At 43.7% G+C, this 19,395-nt stretch overlaps 1 protein-coding gene and 1 long non-coding RNA gene across 3 annotated transcripts in view; one reads left to right on the top strand and one right to left on the bottom strand.

The window, feature by feature from the left end:
• spns2 (spinster homolog 2 (Drosophila)) overlaps nt 1-19,395 on the top strand; it is a 54,988-nt gene that overhangs the window by 6,363 nt on the left and 29,230 nt on the right. For both annotated transcript variants that reach the window (XM_026370268.1, XM_026370269.1), the window contains exon 2: nt 10,715-10,780. In XM_026370268.1, coding sequence (XP_026226053.1) covers nt 10,715-10,780 — 66 coding nt within the window. The remainder of the gene's footprint in view (nt 1-10,714; nt 10,781-19,395) is intronic.
• Nucleotides 6,712-9,568, bottom strand: LOC113169111. Its single transcript, XR_003299542.1, has 3 exons — nt 9,196-9,568; nt 8,969-9,117; nt 6,712-7,787 (listed from the first exon to the last, which is right to left on the bottom strand). It is a non-coding gene; the product is annotated as an uncharacterized LOC113169111 (long non-coding RNA).

Below are 19,395 nucleotides of genomic sequence, written 5' to 3'. Positions count from 1 at the left end.
TGTGATTTGCAACTAACATTGCGGCACAAATTTAATCATCTCAATTTGTAAGAAAAAAGCTAAATGACGCTAAATAATCAGTGTACCTCCTGTTTACACAACGTTGTTTTTAATCACATTTTTTTAAACAGGATCAGGAAATAGTTTCAGTGTCTGTTTCAACATACAGTGCCTTTTTTATCATTTGCATTCTTACCATGATCTTATCTTTACACTTCCAGCAGCTTGATGAGTCAAGTTGTAAAAGACAAACAGTGCTCGCTCAAGCTGCCTGTTGATCTTTGACATGTGAAGGTGAGTGGTCGCCCGATAATCACAGAGCTCCATTCTGTCATCAGAGTCGTATCAGTGTGTGTGTGTGAACGGGGCGGTGGTGTTTTCTTCGGTGTTGTATCCGTCAGAGTTTGCTTTAAGATTACAGCCCTGTGATAAACACGGTATGTGCGTGTCGGAGTGACAGCGACATGAGACCCGGCCTCTATCCAGCCCTTCACAAGAACCCATCCTCCATTTCCCCCCATTCTAAAATGACCTCACTCCCTTTCCTGTCTCATTATCAAAGAAGATTAGAGTGTTTAGCTGAAAGAAAGAGCCGAAACGTGTCTCTTCGGCACCGCAGGAAGGGAGGACGAGAGATTTGGGATGCGTTGATCGCTCATCAAATAACAAATCGGAGAAAATAGTTTTCCTCACTTCCTGCGTTTCATTTTTTCATGGTTAACACATGAAATATTAGCAGAGAACTATCACAGGCACAAAAACATGCACGCAGAACGCAACTGTTTTTCTTCTTTTAGGCAGACAGCAGACTACACATTTCCCTTTCCTCCAGCCACCCCAAACACTCGCATCCATTTCAACACACGCACACGAGAGCTTCTTAAAAAAGAGAAAACAAAGCAACGTGTCAAAGTGTCATGAAGGTCGTATTCAGATTTCTCCCTTGAGCCCAGTGCTTTGCTTGGGACCGATAATCCACGTGATGAAGAAATAGAAATAGAAGACAATGCAATCTATTTTGTATCCTTGTGAAACACACACACACACACACACACAAACAAATGAACACACACTCTGAATGTTGATCAAAGCAACAGCAGCTTGGAATTTCTTGTGATGAAACTGTAATGTCCAGAGATTTGCTGAAATTGGATTTTTCTCTGACACATTAACAAGTTGTTCTTGAGAGGATTGGTATCTAATATTGACCTGCTTGCAGCACAAGTTACACCCAGCGGTTGTGAAAGCAGACCTGCAGATAGTAGTAATATTAGCTCTCGGCTCCTGGGAGCCCACAGCTGCTACAATAATATTTAGAGTGCTTATTTACGGCAGGTTTATATTTGAGAAGCCATCTTTTCTGGGGGAAATTTTAATCTCTCCCCCCATTTACATGTGATAGAGTTAATACTGGAGCCGAGCAGGCGGATTATGTAATCTTTTATATCCACCAATCAGGCCCTGGATAAGGTCTTGTGTGTGTGTGTTTGTGTGTGTTTGTGTGTTTGTGCGGCCCCTCACATGTTTCATCAGCTCCCTTTTTTATTATTTCATTTGTGGATGTGTCATGGCATCAGAGCTCGATGAGATTGCGGAAGGATTTTCATTACTCTGTTGGGCGTATGCATTACTGTGTTTGTGGGGAAACCTCCGTCAAAGACTTTTCTGTTAATGCCCTGGGTCAGAGGTGGATGCACACAGATGCTCTAACAGCCACAGTGTGCTTCTCTGCTGTAGGAGGCTCACACTTAGGATTAAACTCACATGAGAATGTGCCATTGAGTTTGTCTTAACAAGATGTTTGTCCTGCCACTAGGACAAAACATATGTGCACAGGTATTTTATGCATACATTTAGACTATAATATGGTAGCAGGAGCATCATTTTCCCAGTAAACACAGCCTCTCATTAATATTATGGCTAATATTTTTGCACAGCACATATTGATGACCACACAGCTACGTGTTGCACCTCTTCCTTCACTGTGGGAGAAGCCAAATATGAGACAATGACAGGCTGCGTTTAGATGATTGGTATTGTACTTTGTTGTTGTACTTCCGAATGGTTGGTTACACCTCTCTGCCCAGGGTGGATTATTACAGGATTTCTCAGTATCATAAATGTTTACTGGTCCGTGTTTAATTACATTATTCTACAAGCTCTTCAGTGGTAAAAAAAGACTACAGCTTACTGCAGTCATGGGTTACTGCACTGGCACTCTCTGGACAGCAGAACAGAGCAAAGTTCATGAGCATATTTCTTAGAATATTTTAATGACTGACTGATATTTGTGTTAAAGCCTAAGGCTGTGTACTGTGTTGTAGGTATGTGGGCTGCTCCTTAATGAAACAGGCCTGGTATGTGGAGGAAGTTAAAGCAGAACAAAAAGGATGCCTCTGTGTGTTTTCCCACGCCAAAAAGAACTCAAACTCACCTCACAGTCAAAGATCGCGATTGAGAAATCAGACATAAAAGTTCCGCCTTGGAAACAAAGTCACATACCTTTTACCATGTGAGTCCAAACGCATTGCTGGAGAATTTAAATTCAGTTCAAGTTCCCCTGTGAGACACACAGATACGTGTCTCAGATGTGTCTACAAGGGCTGGATATGTGCGTCTCACCTGAGGTCGTTTGTACAGAAATAGCATAGCATATTTAGGTTTCCTAGAGTGTTTGATGAAAAAGCAAAGGAACTAATGAGATGCATGTCTAATTCATGAGAGGATGAAAAATGAATGCTGTACACACCCCCAACCCCAAATGTGGAATGAAATTGAGTTGAAAGAAGGGACTTCCCTGTTAAATGGAGACACACTTTGAGAGTGGTGTTGCTGGGATTGCTCACAGCTGGAGAGAGGTCACCCTGAGTATAGAGAGTGCAGCAGCACACAGTCAACTGTGCTGAATAGGAGTGACAGATATGTCCCATCAACTATGGCCCAAATGCAGTAATTGCTGCTGCTATAGAGAATCATGATTAATGTGTGGGGAGTACAAACAGCCTCATTTATGACAGGTTTCATCATTGGGAACATAAAGAACAAACATGGCAGAGACCTGCGCAATTCATTCAATCATGTAACAAAATGGATGCTAAATTACACGACAGACACACCTGTGTTAGAGAGAGGAAACAGGAGGTACATTTTCTATTTTCTATTTTCTTGTTTTGTTTGGGCTGAAAAACAAAACGAATAAAAAAATGAACAAAACATAAAAAAAAAACCATAATTACAGTTTAATTGTAACTAAATTCTAAAAATAATTTCCCAACACCCAGAGTATTTAGATACTTATTAGATGTTATTTTTAAAATATCCCCTTCAAACCTACTGTTTTAGACATAAAATAACAAGCAAAAAAACATCTATCATAATTTTTAGCCATGTGGAAACAGCTGGACACCGAATTCTTCATTTTGTGGAGCCTAAGCACTGCGATTATCCAGAGAAGATAGCCACACGGCAGCTTTTCAAGGTTAAATTGAGCAGAAAATAAGAATCTTAACCAATTCTCTTCTCTTCTTATGATGCCTGGGGTCTGCACCCTCTCATTTTGCAAAAACGCAATGATGTCTAGACATCGGTTTGACAGCCCGTGGTCGGTTCATTGTTATGCATTGCAGCTGTCGCTGAAATCAGGTGAAGTAGATGAACTACAGCAGGTGTCAGGCAGCTTCCACAGAAATTCAGTTATTTAAAAGTAGATAAGTAAAATATTAAGTATTAAAATGAATATATTGACATATTTAGAAAATGCTCCTTTATTTTACAGCAATTAAAATATCTTGTGTAAAGAGGTGTCATTAAGTAAACATATCTAAGAAAGCTTCTCCAACTGTACATGCAATTTCTGATAATTATGCAGCAAGATGTTCACTGTCTCCCTGTAGTGGATTCCCCTACATCCTCACACAACCGCAGAGAGATTAGAAGACAAAGTGGAGTGGTGGGGAGAAATGAAATCTCATTAAAAAACACTACATAATGACTTTAATCCTCCACACTGTTATGTAAAAAAGTGCTCGGATTACCGACAGGATTTGTCAAATTCACATGTGCTGACACTGGCTGTGTGGTAGCTCTTTGTCTGTGCACAAACACACACAGACACAGAGCGTGATAATATAAGTGAACTCAAACCTTACTCGTGTCTTTTGCAATTTAAACGGACAAACTGTCCCAACATTCACCTAAACCTACATTTTCATGATTAAATGAAGTGCAGTGTAGGGATGTTAATGTTTAGTTAATGATCATTTAAAAATTGGTTGATTGGTTCATGTCAGTGCATCAGCAGAAATACTGAATCCCCATTGTTATCTGTATTGTGTGTTTAGGGAAAGTTGCAAATGTCGCCATGCTGACACGTTATTTGAAGCACTTTAACATAAGTAAAGACTTTACATGTCCTTCCAGACGTCCCCACATGCTGCAAATCAACCACCGTTATTCTGGTGCTCAAGATTTCTCCCATGTCCTGCCTGAGTGACCCGTAGCGCTCACGCGTATCATCATCATGAAGTGCTTCTTGAGGCTTGTTCAGCAGCACTTGACCCCCCCTCCAGTTTGCTTACTGCTGCACCGAGCTCTGTCGCACCTGGAGAGACGGAACACTTATGTCAGGACGCTATTCACTGACTTTAGTTCGGCATTCAACACAGTCCTCCCACAGCATCTGAGTATGAAGATGAGACAGCTATGCCTCACTTCCACCTACTCTGCACCAACAAAGAGACCAGGTCCATATCATTTCTCTATTACACGGTGTGAGCCTCTCTCCTATTCTCAGATTTTCCCGTTGAAATTGATCTTTTTCACAATTCCACCTGAGTAACACCTCCTCCATGTTCATGTCAAGGGTAAGTTGAACTGCTGTTCAGTATTCCTAAACGAGTGCAGCTCACTGAGCTCCCCTGGTAATCTCATCTCACCTCAAATACCTATGCTTCGCTTCACTGCATCTGTTTCCAATACATTATCTCATATGAACATGCAGGCTACCCTCTGTTTGTATTATTGATGAGCCATAGGTTTACTCTGCCTCCTTGATGTTTCACAATGCATCCTCGCCTCCTCCAATCAAATATTTAGCTTGTACTGGCTGGACTAATGCACCACAGCCCTTGAGCTGGATTCAAACTTTTGATTAGTGAAAGCAAATGAAGTGAAAAAAAGAAAACGCCATATTAATCAAAGTGGTAAGCCTGGCAAACCTACAGACCTTTTAATTTGATTCCGCTCCAGCTTGGCTGTCACAAACTCAGAAGATTAGAGAGAAAGCTGTCTCAAATGTCATAGCGGTTTTATCAGCATATTGATCCTCACACAGTGGCACGAGTTCTGATTTGAATAGCCCATACTGATGTGGCATTTAAACAGGAATGAGCAACGTTGTAAAAAGAACTTTCCGGTTTGGAAGCTACTTTTCATAGCAATTTGAAACTTGCTGGATAGTATCAGAATCAGTTTTGGTCTTGTTATGTAAAAGAACATATCAAAGTCATCAGCAAAAAAGAAAATCTCTGCACAACAGGTTAAAAATACAATAGACAGAGTAAATGTATGTAAATGTAAAACTTTGGAATCCCTTACCCAAACCCTGGTGACAGTAACTTTATTTTTCTTATGTAAAGGTTAATCTGTAGAATTACACTGCTCCTGTTCCACAGTAATCTGCCAGGAATGTGCGCTTGCATGTATTTGACTGACCGGATCAGACTCTCTCCTCTACATCAGTGGTCATAGCAGCTTGGGGGCCTTGTGAAGTTTTCATCTAAACAAACATTTTGTGAATCTTCTGCATATTACTCTTCACATTATCGCAACCAACCTCCTTCAGTATTATAGAATTGATTGGCACCATATAAATCTACTAATTGTGCATGTATGCGTGCTCCTGCTCTTGCACGACCTTGTAATACAACTAATGGTCACAAACTGCCTTTAATCAATGCTTCAGCTTTTAGATGGATTTTAGTGTCAGCACAATGACTGTGCAACATGTTATTGTATTTCTGTCACACAGAACTGGTGGTTTTGCGGGAAGTTGTGTGTTTGACTTGTAGCCACCAGAGAAGTTGAACTTAGTAGCGCACAATCCTTGCTGATTTTGGGGAATCCACCTCTTGTACGAGCTCTGCAGCCCTCCCGATGTATACGTTGTTTCTCAGACATCTGGAGCACGTTTCCTTTCTGTGTGTCAGGGAAGGGAAACGGAATGGAAAAAGCACTCCCCCTCCCACTGCGGCCACATGGCAAGGGAGGAGAGCAGTCGGTCAGGAGCCCACCGGCCACAGTCGGGCATATTTGTGGTCAGCTTTCTTCTCGCTGCAGTCTGAGCTGCTCTGCAGCCTGGCCTACCTCTGTACTCTGCTGCTAAGTTTTTTTTTTTCTCTCACGCACTGAAATCCAAAAACTGGTTACAAGAACAACCAGAAAAGACACACTTTCTCCTCGGTTATTATGTTTCTCCGCTTCTTTCTTTCCCAGACTATTTATACTGATGTGGGTGACACATGAAAAGGGATCACCCCATTTGCAGGCATGGAGGGGAAGGATCTGGCCACATCAGCAGAGTGGTTCACCACTGCCCGTCACACTCTGGCCAGAATGAATGACTTCCATCCATTGGCTCCCTCTCAATCTGACACACAGTGAAAACAGGGGAAAGGGGAACACACATATACTGTATATATAAACAATGGAAACGTATGCCTTAGCTGTACAGTCTAGTTACTGACCTGATGGAGCCACAACCTATTTCTTTGCTCCTCTGCCTTCCTCCATATGTCTCACCAACACCCATCACTGTTAAATTGCACTGCTATTCTCTCCTTCCTCTTAGCCTAGTTTCTCAGAGCAGAAATAGAATCAGAGGGGCCGGAGATCCACACATCTCTGCTGGGAATTTGATAGGAAATCTGTCCTCTCCAGGCTGATGGAGTTCTGTGTGTGTGTGTATGAGCATATATATTTATAAATATGGTTGAATGAGGTGACATGTACATGTTCACTTGTAATTGTAGCGTATGGTGGTCTCAGAGGCGACAGCATCAGTGCATGGAAGCTGGACCTGCAGAAGTATGCTCAAGTTAGATGTTTTCACTGGATCGCACTGTCGGGTTGTTCTGTTCTTTTTCTCTGATGTAACATAATCCGAGCATAAGTGTAATACAAAACAAAAGAACTGGGACTGTTTTCTGATGCTTTAAAGCCTCGCTGCTTGTCCAAAAAGTGGACAGTGTGTTTGTGTTCTTAGATTAGAAACAGCAAAGGCTGAAGGAAAGTGCTGTTCATATCGAAGAATGATCTTCCACCAATCATCGCTCTAAATGCAGTTTATTTTGTGGCATGTTAGTATTCACCAATCTGAGTCATTTCTTCTTAAGAGTGGGCACTGAAAAGAGTGGTCATAAAGGCTGACTTTATGAGAGGGTGGAATAAGTGTCTGCTCCACACTGGCCCCCAATTCTGTGTTTTGACAGTAGTATGTACAGTTCAGCATCACAATAAAGTCATGAAAGAGGTCTTTAAGAGACATCCCAGAATGCATTCATCAACAAATGTATTAATGGGCGGATGTGCATTCACAAGCAAAAAACAGGGAGTGCACAGCACATTAGGGAGGGAGTGGCCTGCTAGACAGCTGTCAGTGTACACAGCTGCGTGAGTGCTTTTACCTTGAATGAGGATAGTAGTAGGTGGCGTGTTACTGTAGAGTGCAGTCGGGAAGATCCACATTCCTGTGATGTTTCTTGCTTGGCATCATGCTCTGATGCACACATCTGGAGGCCCGAGGTTTGAAAAACTGATTAACATAGTTCAATTGCATTAAATGGATCTGCTGTGTTATAGGTGCAGACAGTGGTGACCTGATGTGTAGCTCTGCTGTCACGCTAGGCACTGTATATCTAATGTTAGGTGTATAATCACCTTTGTAAATTAGAAACACCTTAGCAGGCACAGTGTATTGAGGCAAACCTGCAGAAATGTACTCAATCAGAAACTATGGATCCAGCTGCAATGAGGATTAGAAAGAGACAGTCTAGAGATTTTGAAAGCTGAGTTCCTCTGTGGTCTCTTGACCTTTATCTGTTTGCGTGCCTATACAGCATTGCCATGGCAACCAAGCTTGGCACTGCCAGCAACTGAGACATTACCCAAAAGTCCAAAAACATGAATCTCATGTTGACTGAGAAAGAAAACACACACACACACACACACACAAGGGTGAGAAAAACGAGACATTGCTAAAACCTGTGAAGCAAAGGGGAAGTGAGGAGGCAAGGAAGAAAAGGATGAAGAGAAGAGAGAAATCTAAAGGACAGGGTTTGCTTGCAAGGCATTAAAAGGCATCACTAAGAGTCGAGATGATAGCTGATGATACACTGCTACACGAACATCGCGCTGCTGGCTCTTTGTAATCCCTTCCAGATTAGCACAGTTCATTACACAGCTCATTGCACTTGACTCTAGCACAATAACGCTGTTGCTTTGATCTGGCTCCCACCACCTATTTAAATGGAAACACATTCACAGGTTGATGCTGCAAGAGAGGATGCGACGTATATCACATTAATGCCTCATAGGCAATTCAGATGGTCATAATAGATCTAACCTTGTAGCCACAACAGGACTACAGATAATCTAACATCCACACCTTAGTTCTTTTACAGTTAATAACAATAGGCCCGGTCTGTCTTTTTTTAATTGTCTGATAATTGCGTGATAAGTGTAGATGGGTGTGGCTCAGACAAATGCAGACTGTCCAGGAGGGACGCTCCACCATCTGGCATGGGAATCCCCCTCCCAGCAGGCAGTGTATCTATGTGTGTGTGTGTGTGTGTGTGTACAACTTCCAGACCAATTAAAGTACAGCTGCAGTTGCACTCTGAACACTGTACAGCACACTGTTGAACAGTGTTGTCAATGTTTGACAGACTTGGTGGCGGGGGTGCAAACTCACCATCATGGCCAACCTGTCTGCCAAGACCTTGTAGGGGGGTCAGCTCGATGAATGTAAGGTGTTTTGTGTCCGTGTGTGACGACTGAGTGGTAGATCATCTCAGCAAACCTCCATCTTCTTTTGTATTCAAAGTCTCTTCAAGTAAACCCCTGAGGGTGTGTGGAGGAAGACGATACATAATGGCAGATTCTGATTTCAACTTTGACTGGATATGGAATGTGATTTACCTGTGCTGAGTCACAGCCGGCTTCGACGCATAAATGCCACAAAGAATGCAGCCAGAGAACTCAGTGGTGATGTAGCATATACAAGTATGTGTTGTGGGAAATCAATAATGATAGTGCAGGTGACTGCGCCTGGACCTCGGGTTTCACTGAAACTGAGCGACTTATATCTGACATAAAAGCAGCCACACCAAAAGTCACACCGTTGTGAAAGCGAAAGAACACAGTGCAGGGCTTATTAAGCAAGAATGCAACCTGTAGTGTGGGAATGTGAGCAGGACTCAGCCTGCAGGAATGTGACGTGTGTCACAGTGCATCCTGCAACACGCCTCTCGAACATGTTGTGTCTCTCTGTTGACAAACAGAGAAGCCATGTCGTGCTCACGCTAATGCCGTGGATGTGGTCTTAAATCAGTCCAAATCCCTGAGATGACAAGTATGTTATGGATGAGTTGTATTAGACATATACGGAGATTCAGGTGCACTAGTCTGGAGGTCAGGTAAAGCTGGGTTTCGCTGGTCTGCTGGGCTCCAGAAGCGAGGAGCAGACAGATCAGAGGCAGCCAGCTTTTTAAAATGTTAGTCATGCCACTGTTGCATTTTCATAAGCTATGTTGCAATCCCGCAGGACCAGCCTGCCAGCTTCACACAGAGTCTGATAGCACTACCTTGCACACCGCATTGCATCTGGACTGCAAGAATTTCAAGCACACACAGATGTATTATTCCCTTTTCTCTTTCCTTTTTAATAAAAGAAGACTTTTAGCCTTTCCATGCTGGTGGTCTCAAGAGGAGCCAAATTTATTGCATGAGACTTGTTGCTTCTTGTTTACTGATGCTTAAAATTGTACGTTAGCCATAAAGGAATTTCTTCAGCTCTTGATTTACCACCCTCTGATCTTCTTTTTCATCTCGATCTTCTGATGTTTACGACGTGTTAAAAAGTTTATGAGATTTCTGGTGCACGGTTTACATGTAAGCAACGTAGAATAAACACAATGCTATGCTGCTCATGTGTTGCCCGTTACTCTTGGGAGGGTTACGGTAGCTCATGTTATGGTTCTCATGTATCTTGTATGTCTGCGTGACAGGCAGTTGCAGTGTCATGTGGTAAAACCAAAATCAACTCCAGTCACTGTGCTGGAGCTGCTCCCTATACATTATGAGCATCTGTGGAGCTTATAGTGGAGTGTGGGTCTCATTTCAGTGTTTTTCTAGGGATTTAACACTGGAAATTGTTCATATTCTGTATCACACCCTGCTATCACATCTTTGCAACCATTTACTAAAGTTTTCCACTGAATGGCAGCCAAGAGAGCACTTATCAGGGATGTTATATAGCTCCTCAGGGATGTTAAGTGAATCATAGCCCAAGCACCGCTTATCCATCACATCCAACAATAATCTTGCACCGCAAAAGACTATCATAAGGCCAGAATAAATTCAGGAGTAAGTCAAAGAGCGCTAATTAGTATTAAGTCCTGAAACCATGCTTATGTTTTCTGTCTTCTCTTGTTTACAGGTGTTCTGCTTGACATCCAGCGGCATTATGAAGTATCAGACAGTGGAATCGGCTTGCTGCAAACAGGTGCGTTTTCCTTTAATCCCATAATGACATGTGTGAAAAATGTTCGCGCAACACCTAAACACATTCTCCAACTGATAAGGGTAATTATTGTGTAACTGAGATATTTTGGTGTCGCAATACCAAGCCCAGAAGAAAACAGTATCGTTTTACTGTTTTCATACACACACACAGTGTATCTTTTATCTTTGCTGGATGCTTTGGCTACGCAAACAGATTCATAGATGACTTTGAGTAATTAAATCATTTGCCGTTCTGGGCTGTGCATTGAGTTAATGGAGTCTTAAAATTTACGTGAAAACCACTTCAGGTTTTCAAAAACCTGCAGAGGTCTCTCTCGCTCTTAAAAGGGTAATTCCACGGATGTCAGTTCACTTGTCATTTTAAAAGTGTACTGGGGAGAACGACTACATAGATGAAAACATTTGTGTCTGAGAAATGGCCTCAAGTGACACGTCGACAACAGTTAGCTCTGAAGACAAGTGCAAGTATGAAAAGTCTTTTAAATCTGAGGGTGTGGAGTTCAGACCTCTGCAGCCTGCTCATCATCTCTGACTGAAGATGACTCGAGGTCACACAAACACGTAAAATTCCCACCAGACTCCCGGGGGTTGTCTCACATTATGGGTTTGGAAGGAAGTAAGTGTGTGCAATTTAGATTTTCATTTGTCTTTTTTTAAATGTCTATTGTGCGCGACGCTTTCATCCAACAACGGGAGAAGCGACTGCTTTTTTAAACAATCAGCATCTTCCAGCGAAATGCTGCAGTCAATTGAAGCACACACTGGGTCATTGTAACTGCAGCACTGATTGCAGGAGCCCTTGAGTGTTACACCACTAGTAATTGTATAATGGTGTGCTCAGTTTGTAGAACGTTAGTAATATTTAAATTGAAGCCGATTACACTCACTTAACAGCATTGTGTCACAGGCTGACCTAAATGAGAGTGTTTGGAGAGCAGCGTTTCCTCCCAGCAGTAGCAGCACTGGCGGCAGGGCAGGTCAGCTGAAAGCAAAACAAAGTCAGGAGCCAGGCAGGCGCTTTTCGTCGTTCAGGGTAGGGTTTCCTGCTCTGCTCAGGATACCCAATGAATTCACCTTTTAGGGACATACTGTGCAATGCCCTCTGTTCGGAGGACAGGACCAAGTCTTGTCTCCGCGTGCCCTCAAACTCATTCAAGCACCAACAAACTCACACACAAAGTGCCATTGAGGGGTTCGTGGGCAGGTTTCGAGTTTGAGGGGGGAAGAATACATCCCAGTGTTTCCCTCTTCGCTTGATGTTGTGGGACTGACCCTGGGTGAGCTGAATGGTCTGTTGAGCCCAAAAATATCCACCAGGAAAAAGGAATCAGTGTTGTGATTTCTGTTGACTTTTCGGCGAATAAGCCTGTTTCCACCCTGTTCCACTGTGGCGTGAAGACTGTATTCTCTACCAGCAACCTCTGTACACATTTCTTCTCCATATTTTGTGCTTAGCTGTCATTTGTTTACTTTTTCTGGCAGCAGTATTTAAAATGTTTTTATAAAAATGGTTCTTATGCATTAATTAAAAAAGACATTCATAGGAGCTTGAACCAAGCAAAATAAAAATTAAAAATAAATGAGGGTGAGAAAAGGGTTAGTTAGTGTTTCACTCGGCCGGATGTAGCTGGATATTTGTGAAAACACACACTGGCTAGCTAGTATGAAATCTTAACAAGCAAGAGGAAACTGTGAAAGGTGTTTCACTCTTGATTTTGTTTGCATTAGCTCAATATTTACACTGTTTTGTGCACACAGCCACACTGGCACCGAGTCACGCACACTGGATTTTACCAGACAGGCATGTGCATCTGATTTGCTCTCTGCACTGTCTGAGGTCACCGGTGTCTGAGCGGCACCCTCACAGCCCTGCTAAAAGCAGGGCGATGTGTTTTTGGTTTTGCCCGGCCCGTCCTGGCTCGTCATGGTTCAGACTCCGCTTGGCCCCTGATCCCCGGGCGACCTCTTTCTCACACTGTCTTGAGGAATGCTGGGAGCCCAGGCCTGGAGCTGTGAGAGCGGGGTGGGCGCAGACGGGGGAACCTAGGTGTGAAGGAATGGTTAGAGGGTTGACGTAATCGAGGTGCTGGAAGGGAGAGTGTCAGTGTGTGTGTGTGTGTGTGCAAGTTCACAGTATGCTCATGTCCCCTCCTGTTAACAGTCCTCCACTTGTCTCCTGAGGGAACAATCCATGCCTCTGTGTGCACCTGCAGACCAGGTCGGCTCTGCCTCCTTTGCTCCCTTTGTCCTGGCAGCTTTCTTCCACCTGGGAATGCAAAGTGCCAGTGTAGGTGTTTTATAGGCAGTGGGTGTTGTGTGTGCCGATTATTTCTCCCTCTCTCCCTCTCTCTCTCTCTCTCTGCTTGCTGCCAGGTCACCCTCACACTTAAAAACACTGACCACACACTGCAAGATCCAAGTCTTAAAACAAACACACGTGTGAGTCAGAATCACTTCATGAACTCTGTTCTTAAAGTGAACCTCAGTTTGAGAATATGAGCGTTTGGGGCTTTTTCTCTGGCTGTTGATCAGAACTACTGGAATGAAAAATTTCCCATCTCTACAACTTGCTGACATGTTGTTTTGCTTTTAGGAAATATAATCCTGACTGAGCTCTAGAGGAGCCCTTTAGACCCGCTGCACTGTTTGCTTTTTAATTGTTCCATGCAAAAACTTTGAGCTTGAACTTTAGTTTATTTTTGACTTGATGATTGTTACTTATTTCTAGAAGAAGAATCAGAATCAGCTCACCACATTGGCAGACAAATAAGAAACATAGGTCTTTAGGGACACAGATGAGACAGACTAGCACAGTAAGATGAATGTTTATGTGCAACGCTGTAAATCAGCTGCTAAAGAGCTAGTTACATATTAAAGGACAACACATGGAAAATACCCTTTGGTTAGCTGGGTCCCTGTGGCACCAGTAGTTATGTGGCGTATGTGCACACTGCTATTGTGCAAGTGTCATTATTGCCTGAGGAGCTGAGGTGTCTGGCTAAGAGGATGAGGTGTTCACAGCTGTCAGTCAGGTTTGAGCAAAGGCATGTTGTTAAAGCCTGGAGCTCACCAGCCCCGTCCATCAGCGCGTAGAGACGGTCTCACCTGTGCACAGCAGACCTGTCAGTGCACCAGGACGGCCTGAGCCACCAATGACAGGACTCTGCTGATGGCCGCTGGCAGCGGCTATCTGGAGTGAGTGACACTCATCCACAGCTGTGAACAGGACCGGTCCCGAGGGTATGGAGGGCAGGAGAGGTTAATGGAAGAGGGGAAGAGGAGAAGGGGTTCACCTGGATGATGTTACCTTTGGAGTTCTGGAGGAGTTTTGAGCCCTTTTGTTAACCAGACAGAAATCTGAGAGAAGCCTTTTTTCCTCCGGGTAACATACTAAGGTGATCGTACGTATGTGCTTCGAGGCACATCAGAAAAAAAATCTTAATGGGTTGAATTGTCTCGTATAATGGAAGCTGCTGACATACTAATTATTCTCTGCTGGTTTGCATGGAAGCAGAGCTATTGGGGTCAGTCAGGCAGGGGCTAACTCTCAAAACAGCCCACAGACTGTCTGTGCTGTGTTCTGTGTGTGGCTGCCCACCTTGTCTGAAACATGACACCAACACACACACACACACACACACACACACACACACACACACACACACACACACACACACACACCAACTGACATTGCCCCAGTCTTAACATGGTGTCAGTCCGACATTCAGCCAGTCTGTGAGCTGTAGGAATGAGGCCACAGGTGCTGTGTGGGACTTAAGGCTCGAGCTCCTCTCGCACGTCTGACTTACGCTGCCCTCAAAAAAGCTTGAAGCCAAGACTACAAGAAGTCAGCATTGTATTTAGTGGAAGGTTTTTGCCACTGACGTTTTAGCCCGTGCTGTAGCGCAGCTGTGGCTGTCTGGAACCTGCTATTTCCTGGTTCAGAGGTGCGGCCAGAAGTACAGGTTTATGGTCAGTGACAATCTACAATTCCTGCTGTAGAATGGAAGCTGCTCTGATTTACACAGTGGGAAGTTGAGGTATCTGTACTTCATCAGCTGTTCGGGTCACTCACAGCTGCTGCTATTTTGTCTCTTGCTGTCATCTCTTGGTACATCCTCTCTCTCTCTCTCTCTCTCTCTCTCTCTCCCCCACTCACTCTCTCTTTATCAGCAGTTTGGCAGCTGTTGTGTTGCCTTGTTGTCACTCCCCCCCCGGCACCTTTAAGGACTTTGTGAAGACAGGGACATGAAAGGAAATGGAGGGAGAAGCGAGAGCCACCTGTGACTTCCTCCTTCTGGTCATGCATGGCAGTGAGGTTTAATCTTCTTCAATATTGATTCCCAAAGCCAAATAATTGCATTGCAATGGTGTTCAGCGGCCCCTCTCCTGTTGCGACGAGAATAGAACGATGACCCGATGGTGCATCGACATCGCAGCGCGCACGCGCGTGTGTGTGTGTGTGTGTGTGTGTGGCTGTTTTTATAGGCCACGTCTCAGAGGAGAGCAGCTGTTGGGGTGATGATTGGCACTCTGGTCCTCGTTTCTTTCCCCTTCACTTCCTGTCATCCAGCCAATGACACTGCTGACAAGTGACTGCCAGTCCAATCAAGATTTTAAGGCCAATTAAAGAAGCATGTTATCCTCTTTTCAAACAAATGCCCCATCAGGTCTTTGGCTTCCCCTTATTTTTGAGCCCCACATAAACCGCACAGACAAAGGAGACATGGGGGGACGTTTTTAGTTATTGTGGGGGTCACCAAGCATTTCTTTCCTTCTGCCTCCCTGAAAAAGAGAAAAAGAACAATCGATTGCCTGGCATCATGGGAGGCTGCTCATTTCTTTGTGCTTCAAGTGACATAAACAGATCAATTAGGATCACACACACACACACACACACACACTCCACCCCCCTACTCAAACACAAGTGCTTGATTGACACATACCTCAGCAAGTCAAGGTCAAACACAGAGCTGCTGCTTGCTCATCTGGTCTGTTTTCTTTCATCATTTAAAGACTGCGTGCATGTGTGAGTGTGTAGAAGAGTTGTGCAAGGACTCTATGTGTGTGTCAACCCAGGTTTCATATCCCATTAGTCCCAAGAACAAGGGTAGCACATAAGAACGCAAACACAGACAAGCAGGGTCCTTTGTCATTTCAGCCACAGCTTGTCACGAAGTCAGCTCCGTCTGCAGTTACTGCCAGAAAATGGCTGGAAAGAAAAACCCCTCACCCTCAGCTCGGTACAGCAGATACAGCAGTGCCGTGTCACAAGACACAGGAAGATATCACTGGGAAAACTATAAGTATGTGTTTTTATTAATGCTGCAGTTTGGCTCACAGTCAGAACCAATTACACATCACACTACTGTTTCTGTTTTTTTAAGAAAGAAAGTCAAGCACTTTCCCTTATTCTTACCATATGTTTTTGCCCATAATATGTGCTGAAAATGTGCAAAAGACGATGTTCCAGCGCAGCCCTGCCAGACAGCCTGGTATTTGTAGCAGCGTGTAATTCTCTCCAGCTGCAGCTCTCTCACCGAACAGGTAGTAGAAAGATCTGCTACAGCTGCAGTGACAAGTGTTCAGCTCCCAGTGAAGCTCAAAGATTGAATCAAATAAAAGGGGTTTAAGTTGGCTTTAGGTAGTGCTTGATGGCGGCTTCTGCAGGAATTAGCTGTTCATTTTGACAGAAAGCGGCAAAAAGAGACGGAACGCGCTGCACTGGTATTTTCCAGGCTGCATGTGGCATTTATCAAACTGCTGCCAACGCGTTTGCAATTCAACACTGGTGAAGCGAAGGAGGAATTTCTTAAGAGAATTGGTGGTGATCGGAAATGCGAGGAATGCAAATATGTTTGGGGCGATACATGAAGGGGAATCCAAGAAATGTGATGAGAATGTGTGACTTTCAGTAACACACAGTGCTTGGCTCCGGTGTCCTGCTCAAACAAAAGTTATTCGGCACACCTTCCACAGCCAGTGCTGGTAACCATTAGAATGAGGAACAAAACCACCAGTCCCACCGGTATTACACACCTGAGAAAAAGCTCCACGTTGCTCTGGACACTATTGACTGGTTCATGACTTTTTCATCTGTTCTTCTATTATTTTCAGTGATCAGCCGAGAGATCAAGAGAGAATAAAATATTTACCATCTTATCCAACCTTCGCAATAATGAACATTGATTTTCTCTCTTTTTATTTCGTCTGAAAATCACAGGGAGTGTGAAGAGTCTAGAGTAAATTATTAATCTCTACACAGACACACACCAGCCTTTTATGGGGCTTAGAACTCCAGTTAACAGCATTAGATGGTGTTGTGTTAACTATTACACGCCAGAGACAGCGCAACTTTCCAAGCTGCGTTCTTCTTAATACAAAGTCTCCACACTCACAATTACAATTGACTGCTTCTCCTTCCAACGTTCACACTTAACTGTTCCTCTAAGTGTCACTTCACTCGGCAATCCACAAAGCAGGTCCCAGTGGAAAGTTTCAAGTACTTCCCTGTGTCTATGTGTGTGTACATAAATGCATGTGATTGACATGAGTCAGGAAGCCTCTGGTTCTGGTTCTTTGATCAAATCCATCTGATAAGATCTCTGACAGTGCTCTGCTATTCAACTACCAATTTAACTGTTGGTATTTCCAGTACACGCTACACAAGATTTCAACTGGTAACCTCTCACATAATATTCAAATGATGCATGCATTTGCATCAAGCTGAGTCACCACAGTACCATGGTGACACACAGAGGCGTCACAAGAACAGCAACAGCCAAGTCTCACGTGTACTGTACTGTATGTGGACTGAGCGGGTTGAATTTCAGGCTATTTGAACCAGGAATGTGTTTGATGGATGCTTTGGTTGTTTAGTCCAGTCCTGCACAGCAGAGAGACACAAAGCTGCTTTACTGACTAACTCTTCATACAAACGCCTCCAGTTGCCGAGCAGGTGACCTTGTAATGACAGAAAGTGCAGTGCCTAAAAGATGGAGAGTCAAGAGACAATGAAGTGGGGAGGTTGTATTTATGTTTGCATTGTGGTTAGCAGTGACACCTAGATACTGTACACACCTAGTCCACAGTGAATAGGTCAAAGTGGCACTTGGCTTCACGGTGAACGGCACCGCCCCAGCTCGTAGACATGTACAGACACGCAGAGAGGATGTGCATCTCTTCTTCCTCTAATTCTGTCTCTGGCAGCTGACGGACATTCAAATTCCTTGAACTGCCATCCCTTGGTGTCTGTCCTGACTGTCAGGTTTCACAGCTGCGAGGATGACAGTGACTTAATCCACCGTGGGAAATTTTGCATTATAATGATGTGGTGGATTAGTTTGTGTTGTTGGGTTGCATTCCATGCAGGATGTCGTCCTGTAAAAGGTGACCTCACGGGTCATCTGTGCAAGCAACTTATTGCACCCATAGTTACATCTTACACTTTTCTGCATTCTCCAAGAGTAGGGACAAACTTGTTGTCATGTACTGTAGGTAACTTAAAGAATCAATTGAATGAAAATGTTATTTTATTTTGGAGCTGGAGCACTTGAATCCACGACACACCACATTTACTTGAAAAGCCTAATCTCAAAGGTTGGAGCTCACAGGCAGCACTTGAAAGCAGCAGAACACTGCATTGAATCTGCACTGGTGTAGGGATTTTTGTGCCTCTCGGCACCTTCGCTTCCACTTTTTCAATCTGAATCGCTGTCAGTCACCTTCAAGATGAATGTTTTTACTTTTTTCAAAAGGATGAAATGAGGCACTAAGCTTTCGGTATCCCACAGCCGGATGCAGAGCCTCACAGGTGCTCTCTTCAGGGGAAGCTAGTGTTTCATAGGGAAATGTATCTGTACAGGCTCTGTGAATATCAATCACACACAACACAACACACTGAACATACGTGTGTCTGCATCTCCTCCTGATGCTCTATTCACAGTGGCACTGAATCATACAGGATGAGTCACCTCGTGGGTATTGTTCTGTTGGCCAATCAAAGCAAGAGCTGGATGTCCGGTGTTTCTATGTGCCATGTCTGTGTGTATTTCAGGGGATGGGGGGGTCTGTCTGTGGGGGTGCAGTTGCTCACTTGTATTCTATTTGTTTCTACCCAACAAAGAGCTGGGCAGAGGCCCTGGAGCCTTACATGCTCTAATGTCACACGCCTTGTTGCTGCATACTCACTTTTATAAGAATATGTGTTGAAAACAAGCAAACACAAGATAATTCCTCAAAGATAAAAGGCTTAGTTACACATTCACCATAAGACACACTTCAAGAGGTGTTGAAGCAGCAGCACGCTGCCATTAATTGTGAACGATTAGAAATGCTGATGATGAAGATAAAGATTAAAGTCATGACTCACTGACATTCACTGTACGTCTATAACAGTAGGATTAATAGCTTATTGTAAATGGTTAGGTTAAACTTGTCTGCGATCTACCTGCTATGTGTCTATTCTTAGACTTCTCACACAGCCATTGTTCAGTGATTGAACGCCCCAAGACAGTTTGTTCACTGAATGACTGAGGAATTTATACAGCATCTTATTTAGAACATGAAGAAATTACAGTTCACTATATTGTTTGT

This window comes from Anabas testudineus, chromosome 14, assembly GCF_900324465.2.
Source record: "Anabas testudineus chromosome 14, fAnaTes1.2, whole genome shotgun sequence".
In the NCBI taxonomy this organism is placed as follows: Eukaryota; Metazoa; Chordata; class Actinopteri; order Anabantiformes; family Anabantidae; genus Anabas; species Anabas testudineus.
Note: the sequence above shows the minus strand (reverse complement) of the source record. Positions and strands in the feature narration are given on the sequence as shown.